The 21,618-nt window shown below is 39.6% G+C and overlaps 1 protein-coding gene across 2 annotated transcripts in view; it reads right to left on the minus strand.

Moving 5' to 3' along the window:
- Positions 1–6,413: 6,413 nt before the first annotated feature.
- Positions 6,414–21,618, minus strand: part of Wdr7 (WD repeat domain 7) — a 323,602-nt gene continuing 308,397 nt past the window's right edge. For both annotated transcript variants that reach the window (XM_076836770.2, XM_076836771.2), the window contains 2 exons: positions 14,886–14,990; positions 6,414–9,218 (listed from right to left, as the gene is read on the minus strand). In XM_076836770.2, the coding sequence (XP_076692885.1) occupies positions 9,015–9,218; positions 14,886–14,990 (309 nt within the window). In that variant the 3' untranslated portion in view covers positions 6,414–9,014. The remainder of the gene's footprint in view (positions 9,219–14,885; positions 14,991–21,618) is intronic.

The following is a 21,618-nucleotide window of genomic DNA, read 5'->3' on the forward strand; positions in this document are numbered from 1 at the left end:
AACTCATAGAATCACCCAGAGGTTTAAATGAAACCACATATTTCAAATGCTTCATGTGTCTCAAAGCATATCTGGACCCTCAAAGAGGGACCCCTTTTCTTGTTAGAAAGGAGACCTGAGATCTGTGTATCATGGAATCAGGGAATGTGCTACAGGGCCAAAGCTGACACTAAGGAACATGAGTGTGATGGTGTGAGCTCTGGTTTGCTCTAGAAAGTTCTGATGCAAGTGAGAACCTGTCTCAAAAATAAATAAATAAATTGATTAATTAATAAAAAGGGCTGGAGATGTGGCTCAATAGTAAAATGCCCCTGGGTTCAGTTCCTGGGACCAAAAAAAGAAAGAAAGTTCTGATTCATTCCAATATTCGCTGGAATGGATGATCAGGGATAGAGGAGCTAAGGCCATGTAAACCCCTATGTGACAGTGAATGCTGGGGTGGCCCCTGTCCTGGCAGGAAGAGTTCTTTGGGGAGTGCTGACCAAGTGGAGTAAATAAGTTTTGTCATCTCCTGTCTAGATGGGAGTTCAAGTCACCTGGGAGGTGAACTCTAGGAGCTTGCTTTCTGATCCTATTTTTAATCTCTGAAGTTTGTGTCACTGATTTTCAACTTATTTAAAACAAATGCTTCTACAGAGAAGAGCATCCAAATGAAGAGGAGGTGCCAGCAAAAGCAACCCAGAAAAGAGGTCAGAGAGACATGGCCACCCACGGAGGCAGAGGGAGAGAGCAGCCCGGCAGGGGAGGAACGGGCCGCAGCACCACATGCTACCGAGTAATCAATGAAAATGGGGCTGATGGCTGCAAGTCCAATTCTCCTTTCCAAAAGACATCCATTTCTTAAGAGGGATAAAATTTGTTCCTCAGTTATAATAAAATCACTCCACCGAATGTAGTACATTTTGAAGCTCACGTTTTAACTCAACTATTTCATGATAAACTAGCCCAATTGTTTACAACTGACAATCAACATAATTTCAGTTCTTAAAAAATTTGACATAATGGCTAAAAATACAAAGGGAAACAATGGCTTCAATGAAGCCAAACGATTTTCTATTCTACCACATTTCCTCTGCTCCTGAAGGGGGTGGCTGTCCAGTCCCCAACTGCTCAATCCTCATCTCCTATCACAAGGGACAGTGGAAGAACCAAGCAAGACAGACCTTGCTAGCAGAGTCTGGGATTCAACAGCAGGCTTGCCTTTTATTAGCTATGTGATCCTGGCCATTTATCTACATGATCTGCAGTTTTCTTCATGGAGATGATTCATGGCTTTTAGGAGTAAGAATTAAGCAAGCAATGACCTAGCACAGTGTCTGGTGCAAAGTATTCAGAAACGTCAATTTCTTTGTGACTTTCCTGCTCTTTTTTTTAAAAAGGGAACACTTTTATCTGATTGAAGAAAGAAAGATAGGAAAATAATTAATGGAAAAATATATCTTTCCATAACCCAGAAGCAAGAAATGAAAACCTGAAAAATCTCACAATTATCCCTTAACAGGACAAGAGTAGTTAGTACAGTTAGCAGGTACTGGATATTTATCATATGCAACATATTCTGATAGCTCTCCATGTATTAACTCTTTCTTCTTTTCATCCTTATCAGAGGACCAGAAGTAGGTATGATTATAATATTCCCATTTTGCAGATGAAGAAATGGGCATGAGGAGATGTAAGTAACTGGGGCATGGGGACAGCTAATTGGCTAGTAAGTGACAGAGCCAGATTTAAACCTTGTAGGTACATTTTCTGGAAAGGAGATTCTGGGACAAATTTTCTGGAAGGAAATGTATTGGGAAGTGCTCCTGAGGTCAAGATCATGTGAAAGAAGCAAAAACAGGGAGAGAGAGAGAGAGGAGTTAGACTGTGATGCCCAACTCTCTCCAAACCCACTGGGAGCTAGAATGTTGGGTGGCCCTTCAGAGATGTCCCACACTGAGGCAAGGAGGGTGGAATCTTTGTACTTCCATGATCAATTACTGGATGCAGCTGCCAGTAGGAAGAAGGGTGTGACCTTGAGGAGAGTGTGGTTCTCTTCAGCCCAAGCAGTTCCCAGAGAAGGACTCAGCTGAAAGAGGCCAGCTGTCAATAGCCCAATCTCTGGGGGCACACACGCACACACCGCCCCATCCACTACTGTTACACTTGGCCCCACTGAGACTCACTTGCTTCCAATAAATTATAGGATCAGCTACTCCAAGATTCTGGGGGAAGCTTAGAAATAGTAGTGAACTCCTTGGAGATATGGTTCTTTTGCTGTCTTAGCAGACCTGGCATTTCAGCAGCCAGGTCCCACTGTGGGGCAGCAGACCTGTGGAGGCTGAGTTCCATCTTCTCTGGAGCTCTGCTTTTCAATGCAAGTCCTGGGCCCCATCCTTAGATTGTCTTTGGCTAGAGATGAAGTTCTCCTTAAACATTGTCAAAGAGCCTCTCTGGCTTTCACATGCAGCCTTTGATTGGTGATTAATCATCCTCCACGTTCTATTGTCTTTTTCCAGTGCACTCAGAACAGTCATCCAAGCCCATTGTCCTTATAATTTCTATTTCCCCATGCTTCTCAGATGCCTGCTGTATTGCACCCTCCAGCACACCTCCTTCCATCCATATGCCATCTCAGGTCATCATCAATGAAAGTTTTAACAATTGCATAGCTCCAGCATGCCAGACTATCCATGATCACCTCCCACTAGTGATGGGCTCCTCCTTGCTGTCTTAGTCAGGGAGTGACCCAACTCCCAAGTCCTGTTTTAGAAGCTGTTTTCTTGAACCACACCTGGTACCAACTGTCATGGGTTGGGTTCTCTGGGATACAGACTGTGAGAAAGCTCTATCTATAGGAAGTTCATGGAGCAGTGTTCTCAGGATGAACAGCTATAAGGGAGGGAAACAGGACTAGACAGAGGGTGAGGCTGAGCCATGAATCTTTCAGTGAAGGCTTCAGCCAACCTTCAGGAAAGTTCCAGAGCTGAGAGGGCCCTTCACAGTTACTTAGAAATGCAACATCTTGGGACAGGGTTGCCCCCCAGGAAAGAGAATGTGATGTTGGGTAAGACAATTTATTTGGCTGGGAAGAAATATCAAGAGAAGGACTCAGCAGGGAACTGCTAGATGTCAATGCTCCCAGAAGCTAGGAAAATAACTGCCTCCATCCTGGGGTGGGAGGATCTGGGCAGTGCAGGGCCAGCATTCTGTGTCTGCTACACACTGGGATTGGAATAAAGAGCTGTTAAAAAAATAAAATGCGAAACTTGAAGTCAGATAAATTTTTAATTAAGGTCTTTGCCATGTAAATTTCAAGTGTTCTTTGATAAGGGATTCTGGTTTTCCATAGTTGCAGTTCAAGCTGCAAGGGAAGAGCTGTCTGGACCATAGGCAGTACCTACCAATGTCCTTCAAGTTGTAGGTCTGGTGGAGTTTAGATCCATTCAGACCACATAAAGATTTGGGCTTCCATAAATTCCTGCCTTAAAACATTCCCATCTTCCTATTTCTATTTATTCTTCAAGGCCCAGCCCAAATGATTTATCTCTGGGTTGCCTAATTTGCCACTGTCCCATCAGAATTGATCACTCTCTTGTCCCCCTTTTAGCTCTTCACCCATCTGTTTTTAGCACTTATTCCATAGTGTTAGATTGTGAGCTCATCCACCAGAGGAAAATACAGAACATTTGCCTGTCACATGCTAAGATTCAATCAATACTTGCTGATTGAATAAAAATAACATTTCATTGCCAGATCTGTAAATTATTCACACATTTTCACTAAAACTTAAAGTGTGTCAAGTTTTAAAGAATACATTCTTATTTGGGTAAACTTAAGTGCTAAATCATTTTGATCCTAATCAAAACAAGCAATTGGTAACAGAACCTACATATTTGTTTTCCCTTGCTTTGATGATTCTGTGAAACCCACTCTATAAAACTTTGTCCAGAATCTTGTTCAATCTTGATGGCTTTTTGGAAGATACTCATTAAGTAACTCAAAATCATTACTTATTCTATTGTGAATCCTTAGTGTTATATGTTGATCTACTTTCTTTTTGAGGAATCGGTCATAACTTTAGCTATAATCAAGCTGTCCAATCCATTGGCATATGTCTGCACATTTCTTTGTGTCTACAGATTTGGGGGTAAAACAAGATGGATGCACAGAGCAATCCAGCAGAGTCTGATGAATCCGAGCAGAACAGAAGCTCTGCTTCGGATAAGTTGTCCAGACCTATGCTAGAATACAGATAGAGATGAAAACAGCACACAACAAAAAAAGTTAACCATGTTTTCCAAAGGACATGGGTAACCTTGTTTATACATGCTCTACATGGAATTCTAAATGTCTATTCAAAAACATTTTATTGAGTGCTTACCAGGTGGTGAACTTTCAAGTATTTTACACATGCAAGCTCATGGAATTTGCAAATACAGCATATATTTTATTTGATACCTACTACAAATTTTGCATGACATATTCTTGGCCTTCTCTGAGAAATCTCAGAATATTGAGGAGTGTTGGCTGGATGCATTTTCCTTTTGAAGCAAAGTAGAGCAAAACCTCCAGCCTAAGCAATCTTCTCAGAACAGAGTGGAATTTATTAATGAGAAAGAGGGCATATAATCTGAGGCTTTGTTTTCTCTATAATTTCAATATGCATTTTCACTGGGACTGATACAGCACACCTATGAGGACCACTTTATTACACTTGAGAATTTCCTCTGTCCTTCTAAGCTTCTCTAAGGTATGGACACAATTTTAACTTCTTTGTTCTTTTATCGGTAGGAAAGAAAAGAATCTATATCTGCTGGCTGGAGGTATTTGTCCACAGGAGGAATGAACCAGTCTTACTGGCAACAATGGAGTGGGAACCACTTACCTTTTTCTTGGAGGTGTTCAAGCTTCTCACTTAGAAGGGTCCCAATTAGTGTACCTTTATAAGTAATGTGTTTAAAGGGACTTGGGAAATGAGAAACGGTTTAAACTCTAGAGGCACATGAACTCTTTTCTCATGCCAACAATTGAACCAACTGTGAAGAGGGCCTAAGGTTTATGATGCCAACGCAGCAGCATCAAAATGAACTATACAACCATATTTCAAGATGGGAGGCAAAATGACCTCATCACTCAAAAACCAACTCATGTCCCCCCAAAATGGACACTAGCAAGTCTGAATACATTGTTGGCATGTGATATTCACATAAATATGAAATTTAAGGTATCGTTAAAGAGGGATGATAACCTTGAAACCCAGTTATGAGCTCAGTTCACCTAAATGACAATTACAAGCACAAACCCTTTTGTAGTCTTTTTTTTAGTTTGTAAACAGTAAAAAGAAACTGGAACATCTAATTTTTGAAATTCTTCTGGCTTTTCTTTTTGACCTTTGGTATTTGTATGTATTGATGATCTCTAAGCCATTGCACAAAAACACCTTGAAGTGTCAAGCTTTAAAAATGAGTCTTCTTTTCTCTTTCTCCTGTGCGGCTTGGATTATCTTGGCCTTGTCAAAATACATTCTCTAGTTAGAGGGTGGAAATATTTCCCTCCTGGCTCCAAGGTATTGATTTTCTTCAACACTCAGCTCTGTCAGTCAGGCGAAGGGGTGAAAGGTGAAAGTTCACTCAGCACTGCTTGGCTTTACCTTCCTATTAATGTCATGGCCTTTCCACATTTGATCAGTTTATGTGATCACCAATCATACAGAACTGCTACTGCTCTTATTTTCCTATAAAGATAAATTTAAGTCATCAGGATGTGTTAAAACAATTCTAGGGCCATTCCTGGGCATTTGACAGGTCCACAGTCAGTCAAATCTTTAATGTTTACCTAATTCCTATTGAAGAATATACTATTATATGATGATTGACCGAATTCCAACTGTTCTGTATTCTCATCTGAAAGTATTAAAATAAAAGTCCATTTGCTACTTACACGTTATACTCTGGGAGCATTGAGGGCCTATTTTGTGATTTTTGTTTTTTCTGAGAACCAATTATACACTTTTTACCTCAGGGATTCAAACTCATTTTCAAACTGAGTACTAAATGAAATAAACTTAACGATGTCAGCCCAGCTCCCATGAGACAGCCAACCAATGTTGTCATGTCTGACAAGATACAATTTGGTACAATTAACAATCTGGGAGCAACTTAGGGTGGAGATGAAGCATCATGCATGCAATTCCCTTGCCCATGCCACAGGGGGCACTGTTGAGTTTCCTCCCTCTGGCTGTTTCCTCTGGGGCAGTGTGGGTGAGGTTTCCTTCTCCACTGCTCTGTTGAAATAAGTCTGTCTTTCCGGAAGCCAGCTCTCAGTGAAATAAGTCATCAGAAAAGAAAGAATGAGGAGAGCACATGAATTTCAACTGAGAATGTTTAAGAAGGGTAAGCACTGGAAAAAGCAACAATATCAGAAAACCAATCTTCAGTATAATTCAGTTTTATTTAACACACATTATGTACACAGGGACATTCAGCACATACAGAATCTATTAAGTGGAATTATCCAGAAATGTCCTGGGAGGCAGACATTTTAATTCACTTGCTGTACATAGTAAGTTCAATCATTACGACATTTTCATACAGATGTCACGTCATGTCATCTTTTGCTTGTAAATTACCAGTGGAACCACATATGTGTCTACATTTACAAGGACAGGTCCAAAAGCAGTGCTAACAAAATCAATAAAACACTAACAGTGTACACTGGGATGACAATACAAAGTTTACCTCAGAGCTGAGAAACATAAGCTGGGATGAAGTTTGGGACTGTGGGTGTCAAATAGCAAAGGAGAGCATTATGTTAACAAGAATGTAAATATTAGTTCAGCAGTTAGAGATGTCATCTAATCATCAACATAACCCCCCACGGAGCTCCACAGTCCTCATATTCTACTGCCTGATCATAGCCGGTGTCTGGGCACATGGGATGTGGAGAGGCTGGCTCTCTTCTTGACCAGGATTTTTGCTCCCCCAGATCTCACAGCTTTGTCCTCAGTCTCCATGGTGGGTACCACGTGTGCAGTGTGGTGGCTTGCCTACGAGTCCCACACCTTTTTTTTTTTTTTCCTGATGCACAGAATGTTTTGTTAAAAAAAAAAAAAATCTGAGGTTTATGTTTACCTCCTTATTCCAAATAGTTTTGTAGTCTAGAATAAATTAATTTCCATTTAAGTTCAGAAAGTAAACATGTGCTGAGTAAAGAGCAGACTCAGAAGCCCACTGGAAAAACACAGTGTGCCTGTTAGTTTACCCCACATTTCTCTACCACAAACACAACAGCACGTTCACCACACAAAGTCTACACTGTGTAGTTCGTGGTTTCTTTCTTGGAAACTACATATATAATCATTATAAATACGATGTACATGCATGTAGCATAAATTCACTTTTGAAAGAACACCCAACATCTGAAACCAAGAAATAGTACATATTGGCCATCAATGGGAATAACATTTTATATCAATATGAAAGGTACGTTCTACTGGGCTTAATTTTTTAATATGTTCTTTAAAAATCTGTTTCAGTAAAATAACAGATGTATTTGTTTCTGGACCTTGATCCTATGTTTCTGTGAATTATGGAACAATCTAAGCTTTTTAGATTAATTGCTTCCATCATGTTCTGGTTCCTCTGCAAACTTTGCATATTTTCTCTGAATTTAATAAATTATTTCGTATTTTTGCATTTAATAAACCATTTTGCCTAACTAAGGAACCAATCAACAACCAGCCAGCCAGCCAGCCAACCAGCCAACCAACCACTCCCCTGAACAATATATAGATAAAATCTGTTAGAAGCAATTCATATAAAATATTAACTGATGGACTTTACCATTACTGTAAGACAGACCAGCATAACTCGACATCAGGAGAAAGTGAGCTAGCTGAAGCTTCCTTCAAAGCCTGAAGAACACAGGTGCTGCAGTGCCTTTTCGAACAAACCGAGAACCCCCACTCCTAAACGTTTGTGCCATCGATATTAATTTTCAAGTGTACTTGTCTAAAAGAAATCCTTCCTTAGTTTTCCTTTAACTGATCAGTAGTTGAAATGCTGATATGTAATTCTAGCATTATAATTGACATGTCATACACATGGGATCTGCAGGTTGAGAAGTTTCCGGAAGGAAGAAGCAATCTCTTTCCTGAACAAAAAGGTCTAGAGCAAGATAAAGGAGAGTCTTCATTTTAGGTATATTCTATGCTTCCAAACTTGCTTCATTATCACAAGAGTCCCCTCAAAAGATTAGTTACAGTGACTGGATAATTATATTAGCTAGATAATAAATAGTGAATGATTTTTATTTTAAACTACTACATATACCATTATTTCAGCAGGAAATGAGCACTACAGAAAGCTAGGTATCTGGAAAATGCATTTTTATACAAGGAAAATATATTTAAATATTTTCTCATTAATCTCAAATCAGCTAAGTGTCACTGAAGAAGGTGGCGGCTAAATCCTAGGAAATTGAATTGAGTAATTTCCTAGCAATTACCAATGGGAAGGAAAACATGTAAACACAGAATCTTTTTGGTAAACAACAGTATGTTTTAGGAAATCCAAAGGGGAGTAATTTCAATAATGAGGACTGCCACATCACCTCAATGCCAGCGTCAGAATGACCAGATTCAAGCAGCACTCAGGGCTGGCTTCAATGGCTGGGAAGGCTGATCAGGCTGAGAGTGCAATCACAGTGGTTATTGATTTTTGGGCTTCTGTTGCACAGAGCAACAAGAGTGTTCCCAGGAACCGCTGGCTTACCCCTCCCATCTCTGGCAGGGAAAAACCACCTAGTGACAGAATGGCCACATCCTGTCGAGTGGTGTGTGCATGCCTCTGAATCAATAGAAGGCCCGTGCGGGAGTCTGCCCCCAAGAAGCATGCACGAGTGACACAGACCCAGCCGCGCCCCTGGATGACACTGGGGTGGGCCGGCACCAAGGAATGATCCGCTGTAGGGACAGAGCAACGTCGGCCTAGAGAACTGAGAGAAACAAAACGCAGTTAGGGCAGCAGATAGCGCTAGACCATGAAGCGGTGCTCCTTCCCATCATGCGCCATGAGGATGACATTGCGGTTGGAAGTCCAGATGAGCCGAGCCAGTCTGAGGGCATTGTGGGAGCCAGGAGATGCTGGCTGCACTGGGGGCACCTGGTAGGTTTTAATGCAGCGCAGCTGAGGGGCTGAATTCAGCATGCCGATGCTTCCCAAGAGTGACGTATTCATCTGGTGGACAGGGGACAGAAGAGCACAAATGTCAATTAAAGGACCCTTTCCCTTTTCCTTCCAAAGAGACTGGTTCATCTCTTCTGGCCACATTCTTCTGGTCATTTTCTACTCCCTAATAGCTATCTATATTTATCTAACTTGTATTCTTATTCTTAACCTTTAAGCACTTCTTTGGGTAGATTTGAAATTGTTCTGATGCTGGAACTGTAAACATGTAAGACTCGAGAAATTTTACTTTATGGGCGGAACCTGTCAGCAGGTGAGTCCATCAATCTTTAGGAAGGAAGCTAAGTTACAGCTGTTAATAAAATGCTTCAGTTAGACAATATCTGGAAGTTGTAGGTATTTAAAACTGCAGATCTTTGTATTCTTTGACAATAACATTAGCTGCATCTCCTGAAGGATGAGTCAATAAAGACAAGTTTTAGGGTCTATAATTAGTTCAAGAAATGAAGCCAAGTGAGGCTGTAGTCATGAGTGACTGATGATTGCAACCAAGCATGAACCCTAATCCCTATCCCTTTGCCAACACCTTCATTCCTCACCTGCTTTTTGAAAACAGGCTCTGAAAAACCTTTACTTATATTGAAGGAAGAAACAAGAATCAATTCCATTTCATTGTTTTGCTACCCTGCTAAAGAGAGTTTACCCTCCATGATTGATGGACATTTCCTCTTCATCAGTTGGTGATTTCTGCAAAAAGTAGTTTTTCTGGATTTGATTTCAACTATAGTTTTCTTCTTCCATTCACAGAATGAAAAATAACATGGAAATTATAAATCATGAACAACTATGTATTCAGGTCAAAGTTCTCACTTTTGAATGACAGTTTTCTAAGTGAACTGTTTTTGGAGCAACTGATTCTGAAGCTTTCTTTAGATTTTAAATATTTCTTAAAATGTTTGCAAATGCATCATTTGCACTATCATAAATCACATGGAAAGCATACTGAAAGTCAGGAAAGATGCCTTGGAAATAATTGTTTTTTCTTTGCACTGATTTTCATTTCTGGTTCCTCTTGTTGGTTAAGTCTCCATCTACATGCATAGGATGCTAGGGATTTGGAGGAAGCATGCAGATTATGGTCCAGCTTATACAAATGGTTGCTACATAAAACCCTAGCGAGTCCTAGGACATTTAAGATGTGTTTTGCTGATATCATGCTCTGCATTTGGATCAGAGCAAAATACAAGCCATTCCTTTTGCCAGCCTCTCTCAGCAGCAGGATGGTGTCAGAGGGCGTAAATCATGGCATCTCTAGCAGAGTGCGCGCAGGCTCCACTGACATTTTCACAATTTAAATCATCTTGAGTAATAACCCTTTTAAGATGACTAATGTTACTGATTTTCCTGCATTAATAATAGTGCCGAACACAACACAGAGGTGAAAAAAAATCACTAGTGTGCGAGGTCACATTTTAAAACCAAATGTATGGTTATCGTTAACTCTTTCTGTTGAAGTTCAGTTCACATTCAGGAAGTATAACACTGTCATCCTTCCAAAAGCCTCTTGTTTCCTTCCCTTCTGTTTCCAAAAACACCAATAAAGAGAAAAATCAATGCCTTATTGCCTTTTGGAGGTTCCCAAGTAGTTCAAACATGAATAATAATAGTAAGCTTGATTGGATAGGTCTCACATCTACAAAAAGTAGCAGTATATAATTTAGTCCTCTTATAGAACAGATCCAAATGATCCAGAAAATTGCTGGTTAAAATTAACTGGCATCAACAGGCAAACTGTACTTTTTTAAAAAATCTAATTTCTCAGTTGATAAATAACTACAAAGTATTTTTCTTTTATTATGGATTTTCTATGAAAATATGTATGAAGCTTGATTTCTGCTTGTGGTTCAAAATGCAAAGATATATAACATGCTCAGATGCTTTCCTACTTTTAATTCTTTCCTTGAAATCCAGCTATGTATAAGAAAAAGCTTGAGGGTAAAAGGGGAGAGGAAGAAAATATCTTACAAGAGCTCTTTAGATGGAAAGATTTCCAGAAAATTCCATTATTAATCTGGGTTCCTTTTATGGTGTGAGTCATCCCTACTTTGATAAATGCTGTCACTAGTGTCAAAGAGCCTTTCTGCCTCAGAAGGAGGTTCTGTAAGGTCCAGAATTGCCACAGCTGCACCCCATTGAAGGGATGAGGACATCATACTCACTAAATTCCACTGCCCCTCAGACCATCCTTTCCCTGTGACCTCTTCCAATGAGGAACAGATTTCAAGTAGGAAAGGTGTGTATTAATTTTCCCAATAAGCTTAGCCAAATAACTCTCTCTGAAATTATTCACCATTTGGCTATTCAGCATCATTTTTTTCTTGATTAAACTAGGCTAAAGTTAAGGGCAACTTAAATCCTGAACAAAAAATGCATGGAATTACCAGATTTGGTAATATTGCATTTTTCCGATTATAAAGATAATAAATACTCTCACTATAAAAACCTCAAATGATAGAACTACAAAAAAGAAAGCAAAATGCCCTGAATCTCACTTCCCAGAGACAATTGTGTTGATGTTTTGTAAACAACCTTCCAGACCTCTAAGTATAGACACGCTGGGGGAGAAATGGACTTCAAGAGATTCATATTAAAAGGTAGTTTTGCAATGTGCTTTTTTCATCAACAAAATGTTGAGGGCAATCTTTGCATGTTAATGATTGTAGATTTACATCATTCTTTTAAAAATGCTGAATAGTATTATCCTACTGTATGATGGAGGAAATAAAAATAAATGAAGCCAAGGTCAGTCAGATTTTTTATAGTATTTCTGAAAGAGGATATTTATTTGTTGGATGGTGGTAGTAAATTTAGGTAAGAGAATTACAAATGTATTTCATCACCGATTTCCCCTTGCTCAAGTACCAAGAGATACACTGAAGTGAAGGATTCAAATTGTAGGAAAATGATGTGAGAGAATCAAAAGGTTTGAAAGACTGCTGAATTACATTATTCGATGGCTGAATGTGTAAACTAACATGCCAACGCGGCCTTTCCCGTCCCTTCCAAAACATGCAGCACAAAACCAGTTCTATGGAGATTATTTTCAGAATACAGAAACACAGATACAATTCATCAAAACAGGAAATGTTTTACTGCCTTCCCTTATATAAGTAATGCTGTACACAAACCTTTTACTAAGTCTCAGTTGAGTAATTATCCAACCAATATTTCTCATTAACACTCACTTCTCAGCAAAGATTTTAATAGTTGATAGCCTTAGTCAGGCTCTGTATTAATAAGACTTCATTACGTTTTCAAAATGTATTACAGTACACTTACTGGAATAATATAAAAGTATTCGCGTACATCATTAGAAATAAATAACATGAATCTAAATAAATCAGTCAAGCTCATTTGGGGAGAGCAGCAGTAGATCCAATGCTGTTTTCTGCCTTCTGGGTTCTCCGTAATTCAAACACAAGACCACTGCACTTCTAGAAAAGGTTTCCTTATATTTTCTTGATAAAGCTGAAATCATGTGTTTCTGTACCTTCCATTTAATTTTCAAGACTCAGCTGGGTATAATTTAAGCATCCAAGGAATGGGTCACATCTTAAATTCCACATTGATTTTAGAGGTAAGAAAGGCGTGTGTGTTACTCTGGTTGCTGGGGCACTCTGCCATGTGCACAGGTGCCGCGGCTCTCAACACACAGGACATCAGGCAGAGCTTGTGGACTAACCAACGGTGCTGCACCCCCACTGTGGACAGAGCCACACGCACAGGCACACAGGCTTAGCTAGACCTGACAGAGTACTGGGAGAACAGTGGGTGCTACAGAGAGGAACTCGAGAGGAAGAGGGATCTCAGAAAGATAACAACCTGTGAATGACCTTGACCTCTCGGGTAAGAGAGGAGGCTAACCACAATTCCACCAACCTGTTGGACAGAGACTGTGACTGAAAGAGTTCTCAAGAAAAAGATGAACAAACACATGCAATAAAATCTAAAAGACCTAGAGAAGAGGAAGAAGAAAATGGAAATTTCAAGAAAATACTGTAAAAAGTGTCAAATCTGGCTAATTTTGGAGGCAATCCTTTAAATCACAGATTTCCTTAGCAGGAAAAAAAATTGCACACAAAGGAAAAGGCTTAGTCTGTTTACTCCAAAGGAGAAAGCATGGACAGAAGAGAAGCTTCTGGAAGCAGAGGCTGTGACCTGCTGATCTCCGTTTCCAGAGGGCAGCCAGCACCCAGCACTTGGACGGCCAGTCAAGGCTGAATGAATGGGAGCACTCTTCCACGATTCCAAGAGAACGGGGAATAAAGGGAAGTAGTGGCACAGAGACCATTGTGTCAATGAGTAGATAAAAGCCATCAGGAGCTCACTCTTAAAAGAACCACTGTTCCAAAAGTCCAGTTTCTGGACACCTAGAGGACTCACAATCAGATTTTAGTAAAATGCCAGTCCTGAGGTTATCCACTGGGAAGAATGAAACGTGGATGAGATCTCTGATGAAAGGAGTTTAATATGAGCTAATTAAGATGCTGGAGATATATTCTAGAAGAAAGGATAATGAGAAAATAAACTGGAAAACTAAATTAGATAAAAAGTAGAAGTCTATGACAGACTTGGAAGTTGCCACGCTTTAATAGCATGTTGTTAATTAAGCAATTTATTGTATCCGTTTTACATTTTATTAGCTATTGATTTTTTAAAACCGGCATCAAGTTGTGCTGAAGCCTTCCTTGTTTAAACTTTTATTTTATTTTTTAGCTTTCAAAGCAGTACACAGAATCTTATAAAATATAACTTGCATCCTACGAAAATAGAGGTGGCAAAATTTTAACTCTTTTGGGGGGCTTGGTGATATGTAATTTTTTAAAACTATCAGGACTAAACGAGAAATGTCATTAAAAAAAAAGATGGATAACAGTTAAACACTGAGGACAAAACACATTCTAGTGTAAAAATCAGTGTTCACTTAAATTAGTGAATACTAATCAACAAGTCACTAATCACTGAAGTCAGAATTAAATATGGGCATTCTCATGAATTGCCAGAAAGAGGTACTCAAGTTTTTTAAAATGTTTTGAAGAGTTAGGAAATTAATAACATTATGTGGGAAATTCATAATTCAAACAAAAGTGAGATCATTTGAAGGGGGCATAAAGTGAATACTCAGAAAGCACCTCATTGTCTTGTGTCCTGTGCCCACTCAGAGTCACAGACCCAAGAACTCTGTGGGAATTCCCAGCCTCAGCAAGGCTTCCCTGCCCAGCTCCTTTCAGGCTGGGCCAGCCCTGCAATATGCCATGCCCTTGCTTCCCAGCGACTGCGCCTGTGCTCTCCCACCCGCCTCCCTCCTCAGCATCCCGCACAGCTCAGTCTGGGTGTGGTTTCCTCTGGAAAAGCTTCCCATACCTCATGCTCAGACTCTCTCCCCTGCACTGTGAATGCTGGGCTTATTCCTGTATCCCCGTGCTGAAAGCTCTGTGACAGCAGATGCCCCCTTTCCAGATTGCTAACTGTGTCCTCAGTGCCCTGTGCACAAGTGTCTGACACGTAATCAGCAATCAATAAACACTTGCCATTTGTTGAAGGAGGGGAGGAAGCGCAGGGAGTAGGGCTCAGAGGGGGGCTCCATAGGAAGGTATTCCCACCACGGCACACACACCATGCAGCTTATACTTTAAGACCCATAACATATACTCTTACCTGCCAGAAAGAAATGTGGCTGTCAGTGTTTGAGTAGGTGGCAAGATATCGCCCGTCAGGAGCAAAGGCCACTGCAGTGATTGGTCCCTTGTGTCCATGGATTGTCTAAAATAAAGTTCATAGGTCATTAATAAAATACATTCCACAGAACCCACACAAGATATATTTCAAGGACACATGTAAATGCATTCGATTTTGAACAAGTGATATCAAGATACTATGATGTTTTTTGTTTGTAAAATTGAGTTAGAAAAATGGGAAAAGTGACCAAAGTTCTCTCATTATGTATCCAAGGGCTTCAATCTTGTTCTGAGGAGTAGACATACCTTCCAGTTGGGAAGGACAGTGTGGGCCCAAAGAAAAAGCATATACTAATGAGTAAAACAATGTTTTAATTAATTTGTGTCCATTAGGGGGAAGACTTTTGCAATTAATTAGAAAGGGAAGAAACTGATCATCAAAATTATCCAGAAACGAAAAACAATCAAAACTGCATCATGATATCCCTGTGCTGGAAGGAGAAACTATAATTTGAACTCCTTAATAATGACACATTTTTCATGTTTTATGCTTGATTTTCCACCAATAACACTGTGTTTAAATGCATATAACTGCAATTAGTAAACACAGATACACTCATGTGTTGGAGATTCAGGCACACATATAAATCAAACACTATTAAAAACAAGTTAACAGGGATAGTTTTGAACCTTTGCCAATAGCTATCATTGATTTAACCATGAATAATAAAAAGGAGATTGTATTTTAGAGTAGGCCTTTGCTAAAAGGTCTTTACTAATAAAAAATACAGTCAAGTTTGATATTAATAATTACAGAAAACACTGTGTACTAAGAAAATTGGCACAATATTGTATTAAACTCCCTACATTCAACTGTTAAAAGCCATACCTCTACTACATTAACCAGTACCAGATCTGGTGTATAAGCTCTCAGCTGCTCTCCCTCTCTTTGTCTAGAGAGGAAATGGGAAATGTGTGCTCTTAAACTAGATAGGATCAGAAGGTTTGTATTCATCTGTAATTTCTGATGAAGAATTGTGAAACCTGAGGCTCACTGGAAGCTTCAGATTTGCTGTGTGAGTCAGTCCATACATACTGTAAATTTCAGTAAGAATTATTCATAATTCATATCTTAAGACTGAAATGAGAAAGTGAGGAGAAAGGCAATCGGACATTCCTTATTGCCCTTTGTAATCTGTTCTTTCCTGTCACTTGACTTCCAAGACACTGTGGGATCCCAAATAACACATTTTTCAACACTCAAAAAAATTTCATACTTATACTGGAGACCTGGGCTTGCGCAGGCAGAGGGCATTGATGTGAGTCACACTGTCTGGGTTTGAATCTGGGCTCCATTACACTAACTATTGACTGTGGAACTTAGGGCCATGTTGCTTAAGGTACTTAGCCTCAGAGTACCATGCCTACAATGTAGGGAGAATGATGATTATAATGACTATATCCACCTCAAAGAGCTTTGTGAAAATTAAAAAAAATATAAATAACACTCTGCACAATGCATGGTACATAATAAGCATTCAATAAATACTATTGACATTTTTGTTTCTACTGCTTGCTTAGACATGACCAATGGGGGAAAAAGCACAAAACTCAATTACTTAAGTATACTGTTTTAAAGACATCTCCCTACCAATAAATAAACAAATAAAATAAAATAAAATAAAATAAAATAATGCCTAGACCATTTATCCCCAAATCAGCATTATTCAGCATACTGGGTTGCTTAGAAACAGATTTCAGACAATGACATTTTATTAAACATGTATGGTACCTATCCATGGTGCTGACCCACACATATGCTGAAATTAAGTAATGGTATGCCTGGTGAATCAAGAAACCAGAGTAGCTTCAAGTTCACTAGAATGAAAGTTATTCTGGGTGGGGTGGGAGGAGGACCCCAACTAATTACATGGGAAAAACTGGCCATTCCTGTTTACTGGGCCAGTGTAATAAACTCATTTTTGTTTCTTAAAATCAATATTCAGTTCTGCAAAACATCTGAAATTCTACTGTGCCAATCTGAATCTAGTTTTTGATTAAGATCATTGACCAGGCCTTAAGATGAAACTAGGTTGCAGATGTGTTTGGTTTGGCCTGCATAAATGTTTATTAAAAAATTTAAGACTACATTTCTAATTCATCAGAGCTCATGTAAAAAGCCAGATTTTTAGCCTCTCCTGGAAAACTGGAAGATTGGGCAAAACTAGGCCTCTGTTCACCTGCTGCAGCATCAGCCAGGGCCGAGTAGAGGCAGCCACTCAGTCTAAGCAATTGTTCTTCATTCCATGAGCCCAGCAAGACCTCAGAGAAGTCCTGTGCACCACACTGCTTGGCTCACAGGTCTCTAGCCTGGACCCTCATGACACTGAATGTAATGCTTTCCATTATGACCATCTGATTCAAAATAATTTCTTGCTTGTTCTGGAATCCTAGTATCCATCTAAAATTGTGAACAGACGAAAAGTTCTACCAAGATAAACTAGTCATTCTAGAAAGCCCTCAAAGTTGAACTCTGGAAGTTGGCTGATGTTCCTGGAGAATGGATCTCCAAAATTTCTAAAATTTAAAACAAGGCCTGCCTCCTTCAGATTAGCAACCTTCCTTAATCAGCAACCAATTTGCACTTCATTTAACAGTGCCACCGCAAGTTGACTCTAATCCAGCAGGCCAAGATGTCACAACCAAATGGGCACCTCACTATGACTTCCTGTGAGGCTCTCCAAGGTAGCCCTGTAGTAAAGCAGAAAACCTAGCATGCTGGGACCATGCCTGCTCCTTCAGATCATCTCCACTAACTATTTCACATAATTTCTTCACCTTTTCCCAGGGCTGGCCTTTAGAGCATACTATAAGGATCCTCCTACATCAGTAGAGGACATTGCCCATTGTTATCTAGTGTCTAACAGATGATCCAGTAAAATGGATTCATCCTGGAATTTTCTACCTGGAAAGTTTTTCTCTTTCCGGGTAAATTTTGTTGCTTTCTTTTATCCTGTAACGATAATTACATAAGCTAACGTGTGTTTTGCTTTTGTACCAGGAAATTCAGAACTAAATTTAAGTTCATTCCATGACTAGTAATAAATACTTCCTATTAATTTCACTAATCATCGCTGTTTTCAGCTGTTGTTGCTGAGGTCCAAACATATACTGAGTTTGATTTTGTAAATTTCTGAAAAGTCTGTTTTGAACAAAGGAGGATTATGCTTTAGATCAGATGCATATGTGCACCCGTGTGTGTGCACACACACATGTACACATACACACACTTGCACAAAGATACTGCTAGATGCCCCACAGGGCTGTCTTTTGAACCCAGAGAGCACTAACTGTAGTTGATAGACAGGTCTGTTGTCTCATAAGAAGCAAGTACCACTCGGGGCAGAGCGGGGAAGCTTGCTATGTTAATGGTTTTGTACATCTGGTGAGTTCATTATCATCTCAGTCTAAGAGGTGCTTCAGCCCTCAATGTAATGGAAATGCTGCCATTGTCTTTGTTCAGATTCTCTGAACTTCTAAGATTTGTGCAGGCACCACCCCAACTGACTTTAACCTTCACTCAGGCATTAAGCAAACAGCTGCACAGTGATCACAGCAAATTTGTAAGTTTTCTGTGATGAGGCAGACCTAATGGTTTAGGTCTCAAATGCTAGATGCTAGAGGCCGTTTCAAAATAAAAAGAGGTTTGATCGACTTTTTGTATGCAAATGGTATCATGTCTTGCTATATTTTTAGTTAAAGGAATTTCTGTCATAAAAAGACAGAGATAGAACATAAAGAAATTAATCTAATTCAGGAAGTGCTACGAACAATGAGAGAAATCAAGCAATTATTCCTGGTAGGAGACAGAGTGTTGAACTGTTAAACACCCCAACCCCTTGTCTAATGAAAGGAAAGGGTCTGAGAGGCAGGATTAATAATAAGCTATACTTACACTGACATACCAGTTTTTAACAGGTTACTTTCAGTGTGCTCGGCAAAGAAATAAAATTAACCCTATTGTACAGGGAAGGAAACAGAGACCAGAATTTCCAAAATGGTTTGGTCAGTGTCAATAGAAGCCATGACTATCTAGAATATTCTCTTTAACATTTCTCATCACACCGCCTATCTCTTCTTGGAGTTCCTTTCTGATATTCATCTTCCAAATTACAAGTTTGAAACTGGAAACCCAAATGTAGGACTCTATTAGATCCATTTTAAAGAACAGACAGGATTAAAGAGAATATTTAATATATATTTTCAGGTCGCATTATATTTTTAAGGGGAGGAGGAAAAAACCCTAACCAATCAAAACATTTTGTTACTTGAAACATAAATTGTGAAGGGAAGATTTCTAAAAGTAGGTAAAATTTTGCTATCAAAAATATCACCAAAAGGGAAAGATTTATTAAGTACTGACTCACGTATTTTATATAATACTAAAATAAATTAAAATAAATAAGTAAGTAAAATAACATGGAGTGAGTCTTGACAGTACCAAGGTCTTCAGGGGTGAGAGGGAAGTGGCAGTGTTGATCATGGTCCTTCTCCAGGAGCAGCATGGCTGACTTTAGATTAAATTAGGCAGGTGCAATTTGAGGAGCACTTGAAAGGTCTGCTGAGCTGAAAACATGTCCCCAGTTGGCTGCACATGTCCTCTGAAATCTCTACAAACACAACTATGCCTTTAAGCAGAGGCGTTTTCCCTAGATGTGTTCTGCAGAGAGCAAACAGGGTGAACACACTCTCATGAGGTTCAATCATGGCAGATGCCCTGAGTTTAGGGTGAACCAAGGAAGCATCCATTTGTGTACTGGAGAAGGCAGATACTTAGGGCAGTGAGTGACCAGGGAACAAGGATGGGTCCTTGAAAAGGAAAGACGATTCCAAGGACCTACAACTACCAGCATTTTCCTAGTACTGGTCCCACTTAATGACAACCAAAAGCACGTGAGGCTTAGGGTGCGGGTACCTCCACACTCAGCCCTCATCACGTAATTTGCTATCTCCTACATATTCTCAGCAGCCCAAGTCAGCCAATCCTGATTTGCATGCCTTCCTGACATCCCAATCCAGGCCACAGATTTCATGGCTGGCTGGCAGGGAGGTAACCACTCATGGCAGAGAGAAGACAAAGACATCGCTCTGCCTGACAGCTTTGTTTGCTAGGCAAGGGAAGGCTCATCAAAAGAGAGCCATTTCAAGAGAGTTCAAAAGTTAAGAATTAATTATATTCAAGAAAAAAAGTATGTCTTTCTTTTCTCCCAGGCAACCAATTTATGAAAATTTTATTGGATATTTAAGGTTCCTCTGTTCAAGGAAACAAATTATAGGTTTAGCAAATAATTTACGCAGATAATAACACCGTTAAAAAATAGATAATCTCATCTATGGCCGATTAAAAGGCTCAAGTGAAATTTAATTATCGCCGTGCACTAAGCCTTTGCAAGCCTTCCTGTGTGTAAGCTCTCAGGACCACACGATGCTGCCAAGAGCCTGGAAAGGTCACCCATTCTTGCTGTGTGTGGCTATGGCTGCCTTTAAGCAGGTCAAACAGATGAAAATCATTTTGTTTTCCAATAACTCTAGAGAAGTTTCCAAAACCTCCCCCAAGGACCCTCTGAGTGTTTAACAATGTGTGCTGTAAGGAAGATTTTCTTGATATCAAATCAAAATCCCAAATGCTGAGCTTGGGCCTGCTTTCTCTTATTCTATGTCCTCAGTAGAGATGAGCGCTTCCAGTGCACTCATCCCTTACAGACTGGAGGGCTGTTGTAGCAATGTCCCTCTTTTTACTTCCTTCTTTATTTGGGGGATTAAAAAGACATTCTGGTGAGCATAGCCTTTCAAGCCTCATCTTCCAACTTTTAAGTAATTCTGGTTGCTTTTTCTTAAACTTTCTAATTATGTCATCTTGGAGTTGATGGTACCTTAGGTCACCTTATTCAACTCCATCTAAAAATGTGAAATTTCGAACCAGACAGTACTGAAGAAAGACTGGGTGTCATTGTATTGTTTTTCCTCCTAGGGCCATGCAGGCAGACCAGCTCCATGCGTACTTTATCAGAAAACAGCCATCATGGCTGATGGTTATCATTAGAAGATAATTTATTACAAACCCTTGGAAGGGAAGAGGAAAAGCTGGTAGAGTTGTTGGCATGCAGATGGTTGACATTCAAAATGCTCCCAGTTAATTTTAGGGGACTGAGATGTGGACAGCTGAGCCCTAGGGGACAAAGGCGCAGAGTGTAGACATGGACAAATGCAGATTGTCAGCCCCTGCTCCACGTCCTTTTCTGCTACCCTCCCCAAAGGCCATTCACACTAACCTTGCATTCTGACTGCTTATTTTCATTAAGTCACATACATCCATTTGCTTATTGCTCCTCAATCCTCTCCTATCCCTCTGTTTACTTTCTTTCATTTACCAATCATCAACACTTAGGTCATATCACCTGGGTGTTTCTATCTCACTGTAGTGTAAAAATGCATCATATCACTTGATGCTTTAAAACAAAAACATGGGTTTAGCAAGGATCGATACCAATGAGTTTTTGTCATCCTTCTGATAAGTTTTAAAACTGAATACTGAAGGGTATTTATGAGGGTATTTATATGTGCATTAGTGGGTTAGGCATTATGGGGAATCTAAAAATATAATAAGAAGTCCATCTTCTATAGCACATACTATGTGTCAGGCATCATTCTAA

This window comes from Callospermophilus lateralis, chromosome 17 (assembly GCF_048772815.1).
Source record: "Callospermophilus lateralis isolate mCalLat2 chromosome 17, mCalLat2.hap1, whole genome shotgun sequence".
In the NCBI taxonomy this organism is placed as follows: Eukaryota; Metazoa; Chordata; class Mammalia; order Rodentia; family Sciuridae; genus Callospermophilus; species Callospermophilus lateralis.